The sequence below is a fragment of the Pagrus pagrus genome (assembly GCF_965226575.1).
Source record: "Pagrus pagrus genome assembly, chromosome: 12".
Lineage (NCBI taxonomy): Eukaryota > Metazoa > Chordata > Actinopteri > Spariformes > Sparidae > Pagrus > Pagrus pagrus.
In genome coordinates this window covers 17898558-17915871 of record NC_140196.1, presented here as the reverse complement: position 1 = coordinate 17915871, position 17314 = coordinate 17898558, and the positions used below count along the sequence as shown (strand labels likewise).

Below are 17314 nucleotides of genomic sequence, written 5' to 3'. Positions count from 1 at the left end.
ATTTTTTTGTACCTTTTTGCACTGTGACCTTCACTAGATTTACCATTAGTCGTCACACTCTTCCTCCCATAGAGGTTGATTATAGTACATTATATATTACAGGAGGCTTTCTCGGGCAGCAGTCGTCGTAACTGGCAGGAACCGGTTGTCCATCAGTTTCCATCCCCAATCCACTGTGTTCATGTCACCTTCCTTTTCAATCCACACCATGATCTGGAAGTAAACTCTTTGGCAGTGGTATTTGGTTGAGGACTCAGTTGGAGGCAGATGTTCTGGGGTAACAAATGGTTTGGCGGTAACGATTTTCTTGCTAAAAAGGTTGTAGCGCAAAGAGGCAAGTGAATCGGTACTCTTTCCACTAAACAACACTGCCATTGCCTTGGTCCCATGGTCCTCTATGACCTTCCTTGCTTGATGTGGGAGCAGAAACACATTTGCACAGGTGTTAAGGCAATTTAATTAAATCCTTAATTTATGTTTATATAATGGTTCAAGTTTATTTTGCAGCAACTGTTGTCTTTCCCACTAGGGGGTGATCAGGGAACTCCAAAATGCAGGTAGGGAGGCCTGAGGCCTGAGAGGTAGGGCTGAGGTAATAAGAGGGCCCAGAAACAGGTGTGTCAGCCCTTTGTTGCATGGATAGTGTTTGGTGGCATCGCTGCGTGGAGACCTCGGAGACGCCAGTGGTGAGAAAGCTTTGATTTGATCATATTGACGGATTAAATAGTTTTGAGTTGGTGAATGAGGGATTGGAATGTTTTGTTTTATGGCTCATTTGAGCCTTGTGCATTTGGGGTATAGTTTTGGTGTTGATATAGTGGCACTTGTGGTTTGAGGTCTAAGGCATTTTGGGATTAATCTTTTATTTCCTTTAATTGTTCAAACTCGTATAGACCATCTGATTTAGAGAAAGATGATTCGATTTGAATAGACCATAAACACAAAAAGTAAGTTTTGGAACATATTTCAATCATTAGAGTAGTTAAAATTTGCTAAAATGTATTAGTTTGAGTTAAAAGTATGAATTATGTTAAACATGTAAGCATAAAGCATGATTTAAAATGAGTGGGTTTAATAATTTAAAACTGTTTAAAACCTATTGATTTTGTAGGATAAAATTGAAGTGATTTAAATTATTTAATAATTGAGAGAGCTTAGCAATGCATTTGATTAGTTAATTCTTTAAGTTAATTTAATCATTTACTTATGTTCAAGTATTAATAAGGCAATTGACTTCATACTTATTTAATGACTGCATGATTCTCTGTTTATTTTCTTTAAGGTTATCAACCTGCTGCTACTTCTACCACGTTGAATAAAAGTAATTAAAAGCAAGCTGAGTTGTGTCCAGCGTCCTCTGTTGACCTCCAGGCCCCAAGCGAGTTGGGGCAGGCACTGATGCCGGGAAAAGGGGAGAATTAACTCGACAACAGGACTGGATGGTTGATTCACCATTCACATGTTTCTGGAAAGCTGTCTGTTACCCAGGACTTGTTTCATCTCACTGATGTTGTACACTTTAGTAGCTTTGGACTTGTCTGAACGAAAATAGAGGTATCTCTGCATCACCTGCATCATGCTCAGTTGGCTGGATGGAATCCAGGACAGTTTTGTTTTTGATTTCTTGCTTCAGAACTCAGTGACTGCCTGTGCTAGTTGGGGCTTATTGGCTTTACGGAAGATTTCCTTGCCTTCAAACAGGGCTGCAGGAAATGAGCAGAGCTCATGGCTCATTACATCTTCCAGTGAAAACTGTACAGTTTTCGACATGATCAGGAACCATTGGAACAGCAAAGCAGGATCAATGGTTTGGTCTTGGGCAACTTTGATGGTGGAGTCATCTGCAAGGGTTTTTGCCCGGTCTTTCCATTTGAAGGATATCCCAAAAACGGGTTTTCCAATCATCTTTTCAATGATCTCATTGCCAACAGTCTCAAACTCATGCATATTCACCTCCTCTTTGGCAACAACACCAGTTACATGTCAAGTCTTTGTTTGAGCAAAAAAAAGGGTATGTGTCCGAAAACACGTACTGAGCAGGAGTGACATGACATCTCTGGTTCACCCAAAACAAAGATAAAACCTTACAGTAATCTCACAAAATCATGTATTCACTAAGTATGTAATCATGTCAGTGCAATTTAGACCAAGTCCAATGGATTCATTGACCCAGAAAACATGGGGTTAGACACCAAGATTACTTGGCTAGGTCAAATAATGAAGGAGTTAGGATATTTTAAGGGCTTCCTGCCCATCTTGGACGCCATCTTGAAAATGACACCTTTCTAGTGGTCAAACTTTGGTAAACTTTTAGTATGTTATTAAGGACACCTAATACTACAAAAAACAGCGGAGAAACCTTTTGTTAGAATTTTTTCAGGGTTAGGTGTTTGTTTTTTTTCATATATGCAGCCGCATAGTCAGCTGCAAATATGGTTTGACCCCAAAAAAATTCTAACAAAAGGTTTCTCATTGGTTTACAGTAGTATCAGATGTACTTAAAAACATACTAAAAGTTTACCAAAGTTTGACTCCAAGAAAGGTGTCATTTTCAAGATGGCGTCCAAGATGGGCAGGAAAATAACCATTACTCCTTTGTATTCCTCCTACACCAGGAACACTGGTGCCTGATACATGTTTTGGCCATGTAATATTCTAATTAGCATATTTGCATGATAGGTAAGTGATTACAAGTTCAATTATATATTAAAGCAATTGGTTACAAGCATATTTATGCGAAAAAAAGTACACTTTCCCTTAAGTAATTGCATATTTCTCCTTTCTCATATCGTTTTGCCTAGTATTGGGGGTTTCTGTGGTTCATAACCATTCTTTTGATTCCAATGAAGAATAAATTCATTAGAACTGTGTGGTAATGTAAAATTAGTCAAAACAGCGCTGCCACGTGAAGGCTCAGTAGCGCTAACCCCTTTTATTTTTTTGTTTTATTTTTTTATATATTTTTCAATATTTTTTATAATGCTTTTTGGGTTTTTTTGCCTTTTGCTTTTCATATTTTTTAAATACTTTTCTTATTTATACATATCTTTTTCTATTTTCTTCAGTTGTTTCCTCTTATTCTGGTTTAATTTTTTTATACCTTTTTGCACTGTGACCTTCACTAGATTTACCATTAGTCGTCACACTCTTCCTCCCATAGAGGTTGATTATAGTACATTATATATTACAGGAGGCTTTCTGGGGCAGCAGTCGTCGTAACTGGCAGGAACCGGTTGTCCACCAGTTTCCATCCCCAATCCACTGTGTTCATGTCACCTTCCTTTTCAATCCACACCATGATCTGGATGTAAACTCTTTGGCAGTAGTATTTGGTTGAGGACTCAGTTGGAGGCAGATGTTCTGGGGTAACAAATGGTTTGGCGGTAACAATTTTCTTGCTAAAAAGGTTGTAGCGCAAAGAGGCAAGTGAATCGGTACTCTTTCCACTAAACAACACTGCCATTGCCTTGGTCCCATGGTCCTCTATGACCTTCCTTGCTTGATGTGGGAGCAGAAACACATTTGCACAGGACTGGATGGTTGATTCACCATTCACACGTTTCTGGAAAGCTGTTACCCAGGACTTGTTTCATCTCACTGATGTTGTACACTTTAGTAGCTTTGGACTTGTCTGAACGAAAATAGAGGTATCTCTGCATCACCTGCATCATGCTCAGTTGGCTGGATGGAATCCAGGACAGTTGTTTTTGATTTCTTGCTTCAGAACTCAGTGACTGCCTGTGCTAGTTGGGGCTTATTGGCTTTACGGAAGATTTCCTTGCCTTCAAACAGGGCTGCAGGAAATGAGCAGAGCTCATGGCTCATTACATCTTCCAGTGAAAACTGTACAGTTTTCGACATGATCAGGAACCATTGGAACAGCAAAGCAGGATCAATGGTTTGGTCTTGGGCAACTTTGATGGTGGAGTCATCTGCAAGGGTTTTTGCCCGGTCTTTCCATTTGAAGGATGTTCCAAAAACGGGTTTTCCAATCATCTTTTCAATGATCTCATTGCCAACAGTCTCAAACTCATGCATATTCACCTCCTCTTTGGCAACAACACCAGTTACATGTCAAGTCTTTGTTTGAGCAAAAAAAAGGTATGTGTCCAAAAACACGTACTGAGCAGGAGTTACATGACATCTCTGGTTCACCCAAAACAAAGATAAAACCTTACAGTAATCTCACAAAATCATGTATTCCATAAGTATGCAATCATGTCAGTGCAATTTAGACCAAGTCCAATGGATTCATTGACCCAGAAACATGGGGTTAGACACCAAGATTACTTGGCTAGGTCAAATAATAAAGGAGTTAGGATATTTTAAGGGCTTCCTGCCCATCTTGAAAATGACACCTTTCTAGTGGTCAAACTTTGGTAAACTTTTAGTATGTTATTAAGGACACCTAATACTAAGAAAAACAGCGGAGAAACCTTTTATTAGAATTTTTTCAGGGTTAGGTGGGTTTTTTTTCTTCATATATGCAGCCGCATAACTCGGAAAAAATCAGGTCAATCTGATGTTGCATTTCAGAATAAAAGCCCTTTGAAATTTTAAATTTGACTGTACTCTATGTACATTAGGATTCATATTTCTTAAAAACTACCCGTTATTACTGGACCATTCCACTTCAGACTGGTAGTACTCGACTTCAATATGACACCCACCAAAAATCAGGTCAATCTGATGTTGCATTTCAGAATAAAAGCCCTTTGAACTTTAATATTTCTCTGTACAGTAGGATTAATTGTTTTTTGAAAACTACCCGTTATTACTGGACCATTCCACTTCAGACTGATAGTACTCAACCTCAAGATGACACTTGGAAAAAATCAGGGCAATCTGATGTTGCATTTCAGAATAAAAGCCCTTTGAACTTTCATATTTCACTGTATTATATATACAGTAGGACCCATATTTCTTAAAAACTACCCGTTATTACTGGACTGTTCCACTTCAGACTGGTAGTACTCTACCTCAAGATGACACCCAGAAAAAATCAGGTCAATCTGATGTGGAATTTCAAAATTAAAGCCCTCTTAAATGTCAATTATTGTCAATATTTACATGTATATTCACATGGATATTAAAAGGAAACTCCCTGTTTCCACAGACTAATTTTAATTCAGACTGGTAGTGGTCCACCCCAGAGACTCACTCATGTAATATCAGGAAGTTCTGATGTGGAATTTCAAAATTAAAGCCCTCTGAAATTTGAAATGTTTTCAATATTTTGACTCAAATTCAGATTTACATGAAAAGGAAACTGCCTGTTTCCACAGAATAATTTCAGTTCAGAATGATAGTACCCCACCTCAGAGACTCACTCATTTAATATCAGGAAGTTCTGATGTGGAATTTCAAAATTAAACCCTCTTAAATGTCAGATATTGTCAATATTTACATATATATATTCAGATGGATATTAAAAGGAAACTCCCTGTTTCCATAGACTAATTGTAATTCAGACAGATAGTGGTCCACCTCAGAGAATCACTCATATAATATCAGGAACTTCTGATGTGGAATTTCAAAATTAAAGCCCACTGAAATTTGAAATATTTTGTGTGGAAACAGGTAGTTTCTTTTTAATGTCAAGCTGAAATCTCATGGAAATATTGACATTATCTGACATTTAAGAGGGCTTTTATTCTGAAATTCCACATCAGATCGACCTGATTTTGTCTGGGTGTTATCTTGAGGTTGAGTACTATCAGTCTGAAGTGGAAAGGTCCAGTAATAACGGGTAGTTTTTTTAAAAACAATTAATCCTACTGTACAGAGAAATATGAAAGTTCAAAGGGTTTTTATTCTGAAATTCCACATCAGATCGACCTGATTTTTTCTGGGTGTCATCCTGAGGTCGAGTACTATCAGTCTGAAGTGGAACGGTCCAGTAATAACGGGTAGTTTTTAAGAAATATGAATCCTAATGTACCTATAATACAGTGAAATGTGGTAGTTCAAAGGGCTTTCCGTGGATCAACACTTCGGTAGCTTTTCTGTTGACTATTATTACGGCTAACTGAGACCAATAAAAAAAACAATCAGCCGCGGTGGGCTGAACACGGGAGAAATTGTTGACGCGCACACTTCGCTTTATTCTTGCGCTCAAAGCGCCTTTATTTTCATATCACGGCAGCATACAGAAGCTCCGACTGCTTACAAACGTCCGTGCAAGGTTAATAAGGTAAAGGGAAGCACAATGTGATGTGATAGCGCAGCGGTCAACAGAAAATTTCACCCCCGTGTCTCACCCCACGCCATGTTCAAACGCCAACTGATGAGACCAGGTGAGTGCAATCACAAGTAACCACGGATCACACGCCCACAGTGACACACCCCTACCCACGCACCAATGCAGTGTCCACATCCACAAACCAAGCACACACACAGACTTACATACGGCTCCTACAATATACCCACGGTAAAAATGCAACTGAGGTTGCTTTGAAATTAAATAAGGAAATGCAGAAGGTTGTTGAATGGCTAAACAACTCCTGTTTGACTTTAAATGTTGAAAAGACTGTAACCATGTTCTTTACTAACAGGAGCAAACTCAGGGATTGTCCTGAAATCTTAGTAAATGTGCAAAAAATCAAAAGTGTGGATAAATATTTATTTCAAAATATTTCAAATATTTAGGGGTTACCCTTGATCGAACTCTTAGTTTTAAAAACCATGTTAAAAAGCTGAGTAACACACTGAAATTTAATATTATAATCTTCAGACACGTAAGAAACTCTCTCACTGTTGAAGCATCACATACATATTTAAATGCAATGATTCTCCCACATCTTTTCTATTGCATGACAAGTTGGTCTCAGGCATGTAAAACAGCCTTAGAACCACTTGAATCATTATATAAAAGTGCCCTTAAGATTCACGACAAAAAAACACGTCAGTATCATCACTGTCATATTCTCACCAAATATAGTATTTTAAATCTTGAAAATCTAATAATGCACACAAATGTATGCCTGCTGTTTAAAATCATTCATAATGCTGCTGCTCCTCCTTTGAAAAAAATGGTTACACTTTGCTCAGAAAAAACAACAAGAGCTACACGATCAGTTACTAGGGGAGAGTTTGTTGTTTGTTTTGAATTGTTTTAATTTTAGTGTTATGGGAATGTGTGTATTCATAACTTTGTAAATTTAGTAACTGTTTTTTTATTTCATTGTATGTTCCATCTACCTGCCCAGGGACCACGGGTGGAAAATAGCAACTTGCTAAAACCCGGTGCAATGCATCTCTCCTTGTTATATGCACGGTTAATGTTTTATTGTGCACTGTCCCTGTTCAAATAAAAGAAATAACAATAACAACAATAAGTTTATCTTTTATTTTTCGGTTAGCAGCTGGAAAAACTACAACATCAGGTCCATGTTGTAGTCAATGTGGGTAATTAAATTGGTAAAGCCTGAGGGTCTGCTTACACAAGTGGACTCTCCATAGATTCATATATATGAAAAGTCTTATAGAGAATAGAACAGTGACGACAGCACCGCTCGACCTCGCTTCCAATCTGCGATATTGCAGCAAAACATTCCCCACAGAGACATCTGTAAAGTTGACCAAACACCTCCAACTGCAAACAAGTTCAATTATGACTCTTTCTATTATGAATTTGTGATCCATGGTCATTTTTTATCTACTAAACTTTCCTCGAGCTGAGAAAAGCGATTTTAAAATTTGTGACGTCATCACAATGTCAAGTCTGGGGGGCGAGTGGGAACTTGTGGGCCAGTGTGCCTGGAAGCTAGACAACTTTTGTTGGTGAGCAATTCTCATTGGTTTGCGTCCGGTATCTAGTTCATCTATACAAATCTATAGGACTGTCTGGAAGTCTGCAGAAAGTGAGCTTGAGGCTCCTTGAGGCCTGAAAGAATTGTGAAACAACCCTCAGCAGGTGCAGACAGCAAAGTCTGTGAATATGCAAGAGTACCGAAATCCACAGATTCGGATGCAGCCAAATACTCCAACTTAGCCCCTTACCTTTTACATTAATGCCAAACATATTGAGGTTCTAACTTTTGTCTCTCCTCCTCAGGATCAAAATTCCTTCCAGCATGAACTCCGGGAATAACCATTCCTATGCCTCTGGCGGTGACGGAAACCCTGAGGTCGACAGCGTTGTGAGCAATGATTTCTCCACCGGCTTAGGTGCCTTCATCCTCAGCTTGGTCTTCCTCCTGGGTGTCCCTGGCAACCTCTTCATCGTCTGGAGCATCCTGACACATATCCAACGACGCTCAGTCACCACCCTCCTCTTCCTTAACCTGGCGTGTGCCGATGGCTTTCTCATGGCCCTCACCATCTTCTTCATCGTCTACCTGGCCAAGCAGACGTGGGTCTTTGGTGAAGTCATGTGTAAAGGCCTGTTCTATCTGTGCAACTCCAACATGTACGCCTCCATCTTTCTGATCATGTTAATGAGCGTGCACAGGCTGGTGATCGTGGTGTTTCCGAGGAGAGTGTCCGCTAAGGTCACCAGGAAGGTTGTGACGAGTGTGATCACGGGCATGTGGGTGCTGGTGCTGTTGTTTGCTATCCCTTCAATTGTGTTTCGAGACGTGAGAGAGGACAAAGATGAGAGGAATAAAATAAGATGGGTGTGTGCACCCAATCACACCCTGCCTACACATGTAAGTACACAAGGGCTGCAGTTATTTTCATTATGGTAAATGCACCAACCACTGAAATGCACCAACCACTGAAATGCAAATTGTAGCGACTGGGTCGTTGTATAAATCTGACAAATCATTATCATTTCACCAGTTCCTGATAGTTAAAAAGATGATGTTTAGTGAAAATCTGGAGGGACATCGGGCCATTTTTCAAGGTAAAACAACATATTTGACCCAACCCATTAGCTAACGTTAGCATTTAACCACTTCATAGCTAACATTACTGTTTGATTAAAACCATTGTGTTTCAGATCCAGACTGAAATAAATGTAACCAAGATGTGTGCTGATATTTTAGAATGAATTCACGTCTTTCCTGTTGTATAGTGCACCACTATCAAAACAGTAACCTTAGCTAGGAAGCGGTTGAATGCCAAGGTTAGCCAATGTCTAACAGAAGTAGTTATCAAATATGTTGTTTTACCTTGAAATGCGGCCCGATGTCCCTCCGGATATTCACCATCCATCATCTTGTTAGATACTAATCATTCAAGATTCCCACGCTGAGTGTGATGTCAGGGTAAAATGGCAGCTGTGTAAATATGGTCTATAGAGATCCAAGGTGGCACCCTTCTGATACAATACATGGGAGCTTATTTTGGAAAAACTTTGTATGGTGGTGAATGGAGAAAGCTAGTAAATAGCATTTTTTATATTCATACATACATAATTGTTTTGTGACATATTTGTGAAATTGTAAAGTCTTTTTAACAAGTATTGCATAATAAGGATACCTGGTGGTCAGAGGTGTTATCACAGATAAACATTAATTCATATATAGAGGGAAAATGATTGGCATTTTCCAACCCTGAAATTTTTTTTACAGAACAAACTTGTGCCGTCATAAGCCTCCTATCAAAAATAAATAATACAAACATAGACTTTGTTTCACAATTAATTTTTCTCTTGTACGGTTTATCTTTGTTTGATAAATGCAAACATTTGGCATGGTTTTTTATGCTGTCGTCTTGCCCTGCCATGTTCGGACAGTTTCATTCATGTCTACAGAAGAGCATGTAATCATTTCAGTGAGCACATCTGTTTTGTATCCCTGTGTGTGCAGGTGAGGTTTCAGTACGCCTTTGAGACGGTGTCAGGATTCATTCTTCCTTACACAGTCAACATAATCAGCCTCGTGCTCATCCTGAGACGCCTGAAGCAGACCAAGTTCCACAGAAAGGTCCGCAGCGAGAAACTCATCCTGGCTATCGTGGTGATGTCTGGCCTGTTCTGGCTGCCATACCATGTTATCAACATGATACAGGTGTGTGATGGCACATGACATACTCATTTCTGGTTTTAGATCAATTACCTGATTGTTTGAATGAACACTGAGTATGTTTTGATCAAGGTGGCAGCTGAGTCGTTCCCAGATCCTTCACCCCAAAGAGAAATGTGAGTAATAACATTTTCACCTTATTATTTTCTTGACATACAGTTCTTTCACAAAGAAACATTAAGAGATAATAATTCTCAATATTAACATTTACATTAAGTTAAGGTTAACGTACTAAGCCCTGATGTGCCATAGAAAACCTGACATTGGGGTTTTGCCTGATGTCACATTTGAGAAAACCTGATTCATTTACACACACATCTACTGTGGTTATTTTGTGTCTCTTTGTAGTTATTTTGTGTATATGTAGTCATGTTTGTCCCTTACTTAGTTATTTTTTGTCTCTTTGTTCATTTTTTGTCTATACTGTGTCTGTTTTCATTTTGTGTCTCTTTGTAGTTCTATTGTGTGTCTGTGGTTTTGTTGTGACTCTTTTTAGCCATTTTGTGTGTCTTTGTGGCCTTTTTATCTTTTTGGGGGGCCGTTTTGTGTCTTGTAGTTCTTTTTGTGTGTCTTTCTAGTTATTGTGTCTCTTGTGGCTATATTGTGTCTCTTTGTGTTGTTTTGTGTCTGGGGGTCTTCAGTAATCCATCTTTGAATATACTTAGCATTTTATAGTTAACCTCTCTAGAATGCAAATAAAATGTTATTTTTAAACATACAGTATAAACACATTATATAGCTGTAGCTGAGGTCTAAATCACTCTGTTTATCTGCAGGTTGGAACATATTCATAAGTCCAGTCGTGCAGTGACCTCGGCTTTGGCCCTCATCAGCAGCTGTGCCAATCCTGTCCTCTACACCTTTGCTGGGAAGTCCTACATCAAGCAGAATGGCTTCGCCTTCATGGCTCGGCTCTTCGAAGACACATCTGTGGACTCAACAGGAACCAAAAAGAGTCGGACCCTGGGTAAAGACACTGTGGGAAACAGTAATGCTGACTCCTAAACAGTAAATGCTACTACACTCAATGGGATATGAGCGTTTAATGAACTTTGTGCCTAAATGAGAGAAAATTTATAGAACTACATATGGAGTGTGTATATTTTGGCTAAAGCAACATTTGTGAATGACTTTGCTGTTATTAAAAATATGGACAATGCCAAAGTACCAGCTTAGAGCAGACCATCAGGTAATCTGTTTTGTAGATCGTGTGTGATGAATGAAACACAGCTTTGGTAGTATGTCAGCGGTGCAGCAAAAGAAATTTAATTGTTTATCATCTGTATATCAGAACTGTAAATATTCTTTCGCAATTTGTTTTTAATTTTAATATATTTTGTGTCAGTTACATAAAATTACATTTGAAAAAGGAAAACACAATAACAATTAACAACTATAAAATAACTACTTAACATATAGAGCTGTATGTACTTTCATTCAACAAACTTTCATTTCTCAACAGGTAATAAATGGTTTAAAACATATGTAGTCCTATGCAGATATGGAATTAATTCAGATTTATTAATGTACAGTATTCTTCAGCAATTATAAACACTCCCATAAATGTACAACTGTTTTACTGTATTATCTTTATATGACAGCATCCACTTATGGTTGCTGACAAACATGGTAATCTAAACCCTGTATTCAATGTTTTTGTACTACTTATAAATGCCAAAGACGGGCACTTAAAACTTGCCAATTGATCAAACAAACTGGTGCTTTGGACTAATGACGCTTATATCTAAACACTTTTAACTCAATGTTTATTTCAGTTTTAGTGTCTTTCAGGCTAAAGAAACACCTGAACCACTTGTTTTCATTCATATGCAGTTCATTTAGGTGTTGCATCAAAAACACTGAATACCTTTGAACATTTTATGAAGAACTCAGCTTTGCTCTTCAAATACTTCTAGAGCTTGACTGACAACATGTGGTCACTCTGCAGCATCAAACACCAACCATCAGACTGATCTGTTGTGAAATCTTAACTATACACAAACTGCACCCAGTTGTTTTCCATATTGAGAACTTAAGGGAACAGCCCCTTTCATTAATTACACATTTTACAGCGTCAATTTGAATCTCTATGTTGTCACATTTTGTTTCCTTCCATCAATGCAAACATTTTGACTGTTGCACATGAATCTCAGCTTTGAAAGTGTGATGCACTGATGTATTGAGTTGAAAGCACTGTAACACAAGTTTCATTAATCATGCAATTTTATTGTCCAATAAAGCATACATTTTTCACTCAAGACTTCATTTTATACTTGCACACAAAAAGTAACTTTACCATAACTACAACTGTCATTCTCCAGTTTTAAGGTATTGAGTGATGATTGCACTATATAGCAGCCTTTACACATAGTTACCTTCAGACGATTTCACTCTCATTTCCTTAACCGTTGATTGATGAAATCATTAACTTAAACTACATTACTTTGGTGGCACCTTTTGAACATAAATTGCCAAATGTTCAATGTTTGATATTAATCAGATTACATATCCTTTATCTGTAATCCAATATTATATATTACCAAAATGCTATACAATTATATTCAATAATTTACTACATAAAGTAACTTGGCCCAAACCTATGAAGAGATTGTTCAGACGTTCCATATTTTCAGGAAGTAAATCATTTATGGGTTTTAATTTTCCACAACAGTGAGAATATAAGCAGCATTAGGCTCCACACTTTTAAACCTGAAATCACAAATTGGGATGATCCAGCTGTGAACTTCAGTGTCCCCATTACCTGTAAAGCAAAAAGGTGAATTAGTAAACTGAAAATGTTTGACATTTATTCAATGTATGATTGTTTTGGAGGCTGCAGATAAGTGGTGCTGTATAATCGCATAGCATTCACCCCCATCAAAGGATCGACTACATGTCACTCAATTCAACATTAACAGAATGCATTTTAACAGCCTCTGTAAATGTAAGTTCTAATAAAAAAAAAAAATCATCAAGATGTATTGCAATGCTGTAGTCACACTTAATTTTACCACTTCAAACACTGATACTGACCTTATCAAGACATTTCCAGTCCAGGCTCGTCAATCCTAAAAACGGAACACATGACCGGTTAGTCCGAGTTTATAAAAAAAAAAAAACAATAAACATCCTCACTAGTATCTGTATTGTCAAACCCATCAGTGCAGTGAAAGAATAATCATGAGTTTCAGGTGAAACACGGACTCACATGCAAATCATCATTAAGGTTTGACTGTAAAATGCACAATTAAAACGTTGAGTTCAATTAGTTGTGTAAAACTGGCTTATGTAGTCCAACACTACAGTCCTGAAATAATTTTTACCATCATGGAGGATTTAATGTTCAGTTTTTACTGAACCATCTAAAAAAAAGGTGTTGATTTAACGGTTATGATCATTGTAGGGGGATGTAGTTCAATTTTTGGTGTTTGGTTTTAATCTACTGCCATCGATAAACATGGTGGACAAAAACGAAACACCCTTTTGTATAACTTCTAAATATCATCATAAAACCTTTTAGTTTCAGCCAGAAAAATTATAACCTTCATGAAAGTCATTAAAGGAATGTAGCCAAGTTCTTTTACTCAGTTTTGAGGTACTTGTACTTTATACTTTCACTCCACTTAATTTTGGAGGGAAATGTACTTTTAAAAATTACATTTGATAACTTGAGTCACTCGTTAACTTGCAGATTGTATCATGCTGCATCAGTGCCAAAGTAGCACATCTTATATATTTTATTAACAGCTGGAAAGGGGAAAAAAAGGACAAATAATAAAAATGTATTCTCATATATTCAATCTCAATACAATAAATCAGCCAGGTACATAATTTATAGTCAACAATACATTTATACATAATTACATAAATATGTGTAATATGCCAGTAAAAGCACATTTAAGACCAGATACTTGAAGACTTCATTTGTATGGGTGACTTTCACTTGAACTAAACACCCAATTTAACATACTGTTTACTTTGAGTCAAGTATGATTTCTGGTACTTTTGTTTTAATCAAGTGATGTAAAAAGTATCCAATAGTCATACTTTAAAAGTAAAGATATCTGGCTGAATTACTTGCATGAAACAAACTCCTCTAGTAAAAAGTCTTAACAATTGATATTTAATGTACTCTACTATCAAATGTAAAGCTCTGCCAGCAAATCAAATCATTTTAAGTATCAAATAGTAGTAAAGTAAGTTCTACATATTGTTTTGTGTAATATGGGTGTAAAGTCATCTAATAAATGCAGGACTGAAAAGTACACAGTGTAGTTAGGTGGCTGTGTAAAAACAGTACTTTGTTAAAATATTGGCATGTTGATAATCCTACAACTAACACGAGGACTGAGGCCTGCCAGCTGCACGTGAGGCGAATTAGTTTAATATTAAACGATATTTCCACTGCGCAGTTTATGCACACATTGCGGCTCACATGAAGGTGAATGATTGCAATGAATGCATTTTAATCTAAAGACAGCAAACACTTGGATGCAGCCCTTCAGTTCGCTCCATAATTACAGGCCATGTGGTCGGTGTGCTGCTACTGGAGCAGCGAGCTAACGCTGATAATCTGAGCGGAAATAACCGCAACAAACGGCCACACGCAGATTCATAAATACATCCACTTGCGACATGAACAACATAATCTGATACAACATGTGAATAAATACCTTAATGAGAGCTCCACACATGCTGGTGTTGGCTATCCGCCGCGGCACGACCGACCTCCGTCACCGCAACAAGGAAGAGAGGCTGTTAATGAGGCTGAGGCTCAATTTATGTCTTTATCAAAACCACGTGTTGTCTGCAAACACAGCTTCCGGGTCCGGAGTAACAGCCTGCGACACAGCTCATTCTCCAATAGACAACTTCTGCCATTCATTTCTTCTTCTTACATTCAACCTCATAATGATTAGATGCAAAAATAATGATACAAGCACATACAGTAAGTACATAAATATGAGTAAATTATTTTTACTTCAAATTGCCAGTAAAAGCACTTTTTATATTTAAGTACCTGTAAGACCGGATACTTTGAGACTTAAACAGCTCGTATGGGTGTCTTGACAGCTTGGAGTATTACTGTCAGATACTGTTCCCCCACTGTTCAATATGAAAGGAGGCTCACACATCTTTCAAATTCATACTGCTGACTTCTTTCCCCACAACAGATAAGTCCTGTGATTTTCAGGCTGATATCGTTAAATTTGACCATTTTCAACAGGGGGAACGCATCCTGACAGCTTGGAGTACTACTGTCAGATACTGTTCCCCCTCTGTTCAATATGAAAGGATGCTCACACATCTTTCAAATTCATACTGCTGACTTCTTTCCCCACAACAGATAAGTCCTATGATTTTCAGGCTGATATCATTAAATTTGACCATTTACAACAGGGGGAACGCATCCTAACAGCTTGGAGTACTACTGTCAGATACTGTTCCCCCTCTGTTCAATATGAAAGGATGCTCACACATCTTTCAAATTCATACTGCTGACTTCTTTCCCCACAACAGATAAGTCCTATGATTTTCAGGCTGATATCATTAAATTTGACCATTTACAACAGGGGGAACGCATCCTAACAGCTTGGAGTACTACTGTCAGATACTGTTCCCCCTCTGTTCAATATGAAAGGAGGCTCACACATCTTTCAAATTCATACTGCTGACTTCTTTCCCCACAACAGATAAGTCCTGTGATTTTCAGGCTGATATCATTAAATTTGACCATTTACAACAGGGGGAACGCATCCTGACAGCTTGTAATATTATATGAAAACATCTTTGACTACTCAGGTTATTATCTCTGAAAATTACAAAAAATACAATTGCCGAGGATCAGACTCAAAAGAAATCATCTTCTCCTCACAAATGCTGCCCTCTTTCAGATACTTCACTATATTTCACTTTCCATTAAGAAGATATTTCCGAAAACGTCCCATCATGGGGAGCAAAAATAAATAAATCTTATTTTGCACGTTTTGCCAATATTAATTTGTCTTTCCAAGTTTTCTTTTAAGATTTCATGCAGTGTTAAAATGTTTTTGCACTACAGATATCCTGTGATGCCTGTGGACGGTGGTTCCACCCCTGTTGTAAATGGTCAAATTTATCTGTTGTGGGGAAAGAAGTCAGCAGTATGAATTTGAAAGATGTGTGAGCATCCTTTCATATTGAACAGAGGGGGAACAGTATCTGACAGCAACACTCCAAGCTGTCAGGATGCATTCCCCCTGTTGTAAATGGTCAAATTTAATGATATCAGCCTGAAAATCACAGGACTTATCTGTTGTGGGGAAAGAAGTCAACAGTATGAATTTGAAAGATGTGTGAGCATCCTTTCATATTGAACAGAGGGGGAACAGTATCTGACAGCAACACTCCAAGCTGTCAGGATGCATTCCCCCTGTTGTAAATGGTCAAATTTAATGATATCAGCCTGAAAATCACAGGACTTATCTGTTGTGGGGAAAGAAGTCAACAGTATGAATTTGAAAGATGTGTGAGCATCCTTTCATATTGAACAGAGGGGGAACAGTATCTGGCAGTAGTACTCCAAGCTGTCAGGATGCGTTCCCCCTGTTGTAAATGGTCAAATTTAATGATATCAGCCTGAAAATCACAGGACTTATCTGTTGTGGGGAAAGAAGTCAGCAGTATGAATTTGAAAGATGTGTGAGCATCCTTTCATATTGAACAGAGGGGGAACAGTATCTGACAGCAACACTCCAAGCTGTCAGGATGCATTCCCCCTGTTGTAAATGGTCAAATTTAATGATATCAGCCTGAAAATCACAGGACTTATCTGTTGTGGGGAAAGAAGTCAGCAGTATGAATTTGAAAGATGTGTGAGCCTCCTTTCATATTGAACAGAAGGGGAACAGTATCTGACAGTAGTACTCCAAGCTGTCAGGATGCGTTCCCCCTGTTGTAAATGGTCAAATTTAATGATATCAGCCTGAAAATCATAGGACTTATCTGTTGTGGGGAAAGAAGTCAGCAGTATGAATTTGAAAGATGTGTGAGCATCCTTTCATATTGAACAGAGGGGGAACAGTATCTGACAGTAGTACTCCAAGCTGTTAGGATGCGTTCCCCCTGTTGTAAATGGTCAAATTTAATGATATCAGCCTGAAAATCATAGGACTTATCTGTTGTGGGGAAAGAAGTCAGCAGTATGAATTTGAAAGATGTGTGAGCATCCTTTCATATTGAACAGAGGGGGAACAGTATCTGACAGTAGTACTCCAAGCTGTCAGGATGCGTTCCCCCTGTTGTAAATGGTCAAATTTAATGATATCAGCCTGAAAATCACAGGACTTATCTGTTGTGGGGAA

At 38.0% G+C, this 17314-nt stretch overlaps 1 protein-coding gene and 1 long non-coding RNA gene across 2 annotated transcripts; one reads left to right on the top strand and one right to left on the bottom strand.

Annotated features, from left to right (window-relative positions):
* The first annotated feature begins 533 nt into the window (after positions 1-533).
* LOC311266061 (leukotriene B4 receptor 1-like) lies at positions 534-11408 on the top strand. The gene is made up of 6 exons (XM_084368245.1): positions 534-686; positions 1283-1321; positions 8057-8651; positions 9756-9956; positions 10044-10087; positions 10748-11408. Exons 3-6 carry the CDS (start codon positions 8076-8078, stop codon positions 10974-10976), a joined length of 1050 nt encoding a protein of 349 aa, XP_084224371.1. The 5' UTR covers positions 534-686; positions 1283-1321; positions 8057-8075; the 3' UTR covers positions 10977-11408.
* Positions 11409-11762: 354 nt separating this feature from the next.
* Positions 11763-14734, bottom strand: LOC311266776. Its single transcript, XR_014623763.1, has 3 exons — positions 14645-14734; positions 13005-13039; positions 11763-12732 (listed from the first exon to the last, which is right to left on the bottom strand). It is a non-coding gene; the product is annotated as an uncharacterized lncRNA (long non-coding RNA).
* Positions 14735-17314: the final 2580 nt, after the last annotated feature.

What these genes read in the sequence shown, in the direction of transcription:
- LOC311266061 (XM_084368245.1), top strand. Translation starts at nt 8,076, where the DNA reads ATGAACTCCGGGAATAACCATTCCTATGCCTCTGGCGGTGACGGAAAC. An exon ending in ATGTTATCAACATGATACAG is followed by an intron (nt 9,957 to 10,043) that starts GTGTGTGATGGC and finishes GTTTTGATCAAG; the next exon opens with GTGGCAGCTGAGTCGTTCCC. An exon ending in CCTTCACCCCAAAGAGAAAT is followed by an intron (nt 10,088 to 10,747) that starts GTGAGTAATAAC and finishes GTTTATCTGCAG; the next exon opens with GTTGGAACATATTCATAAGT.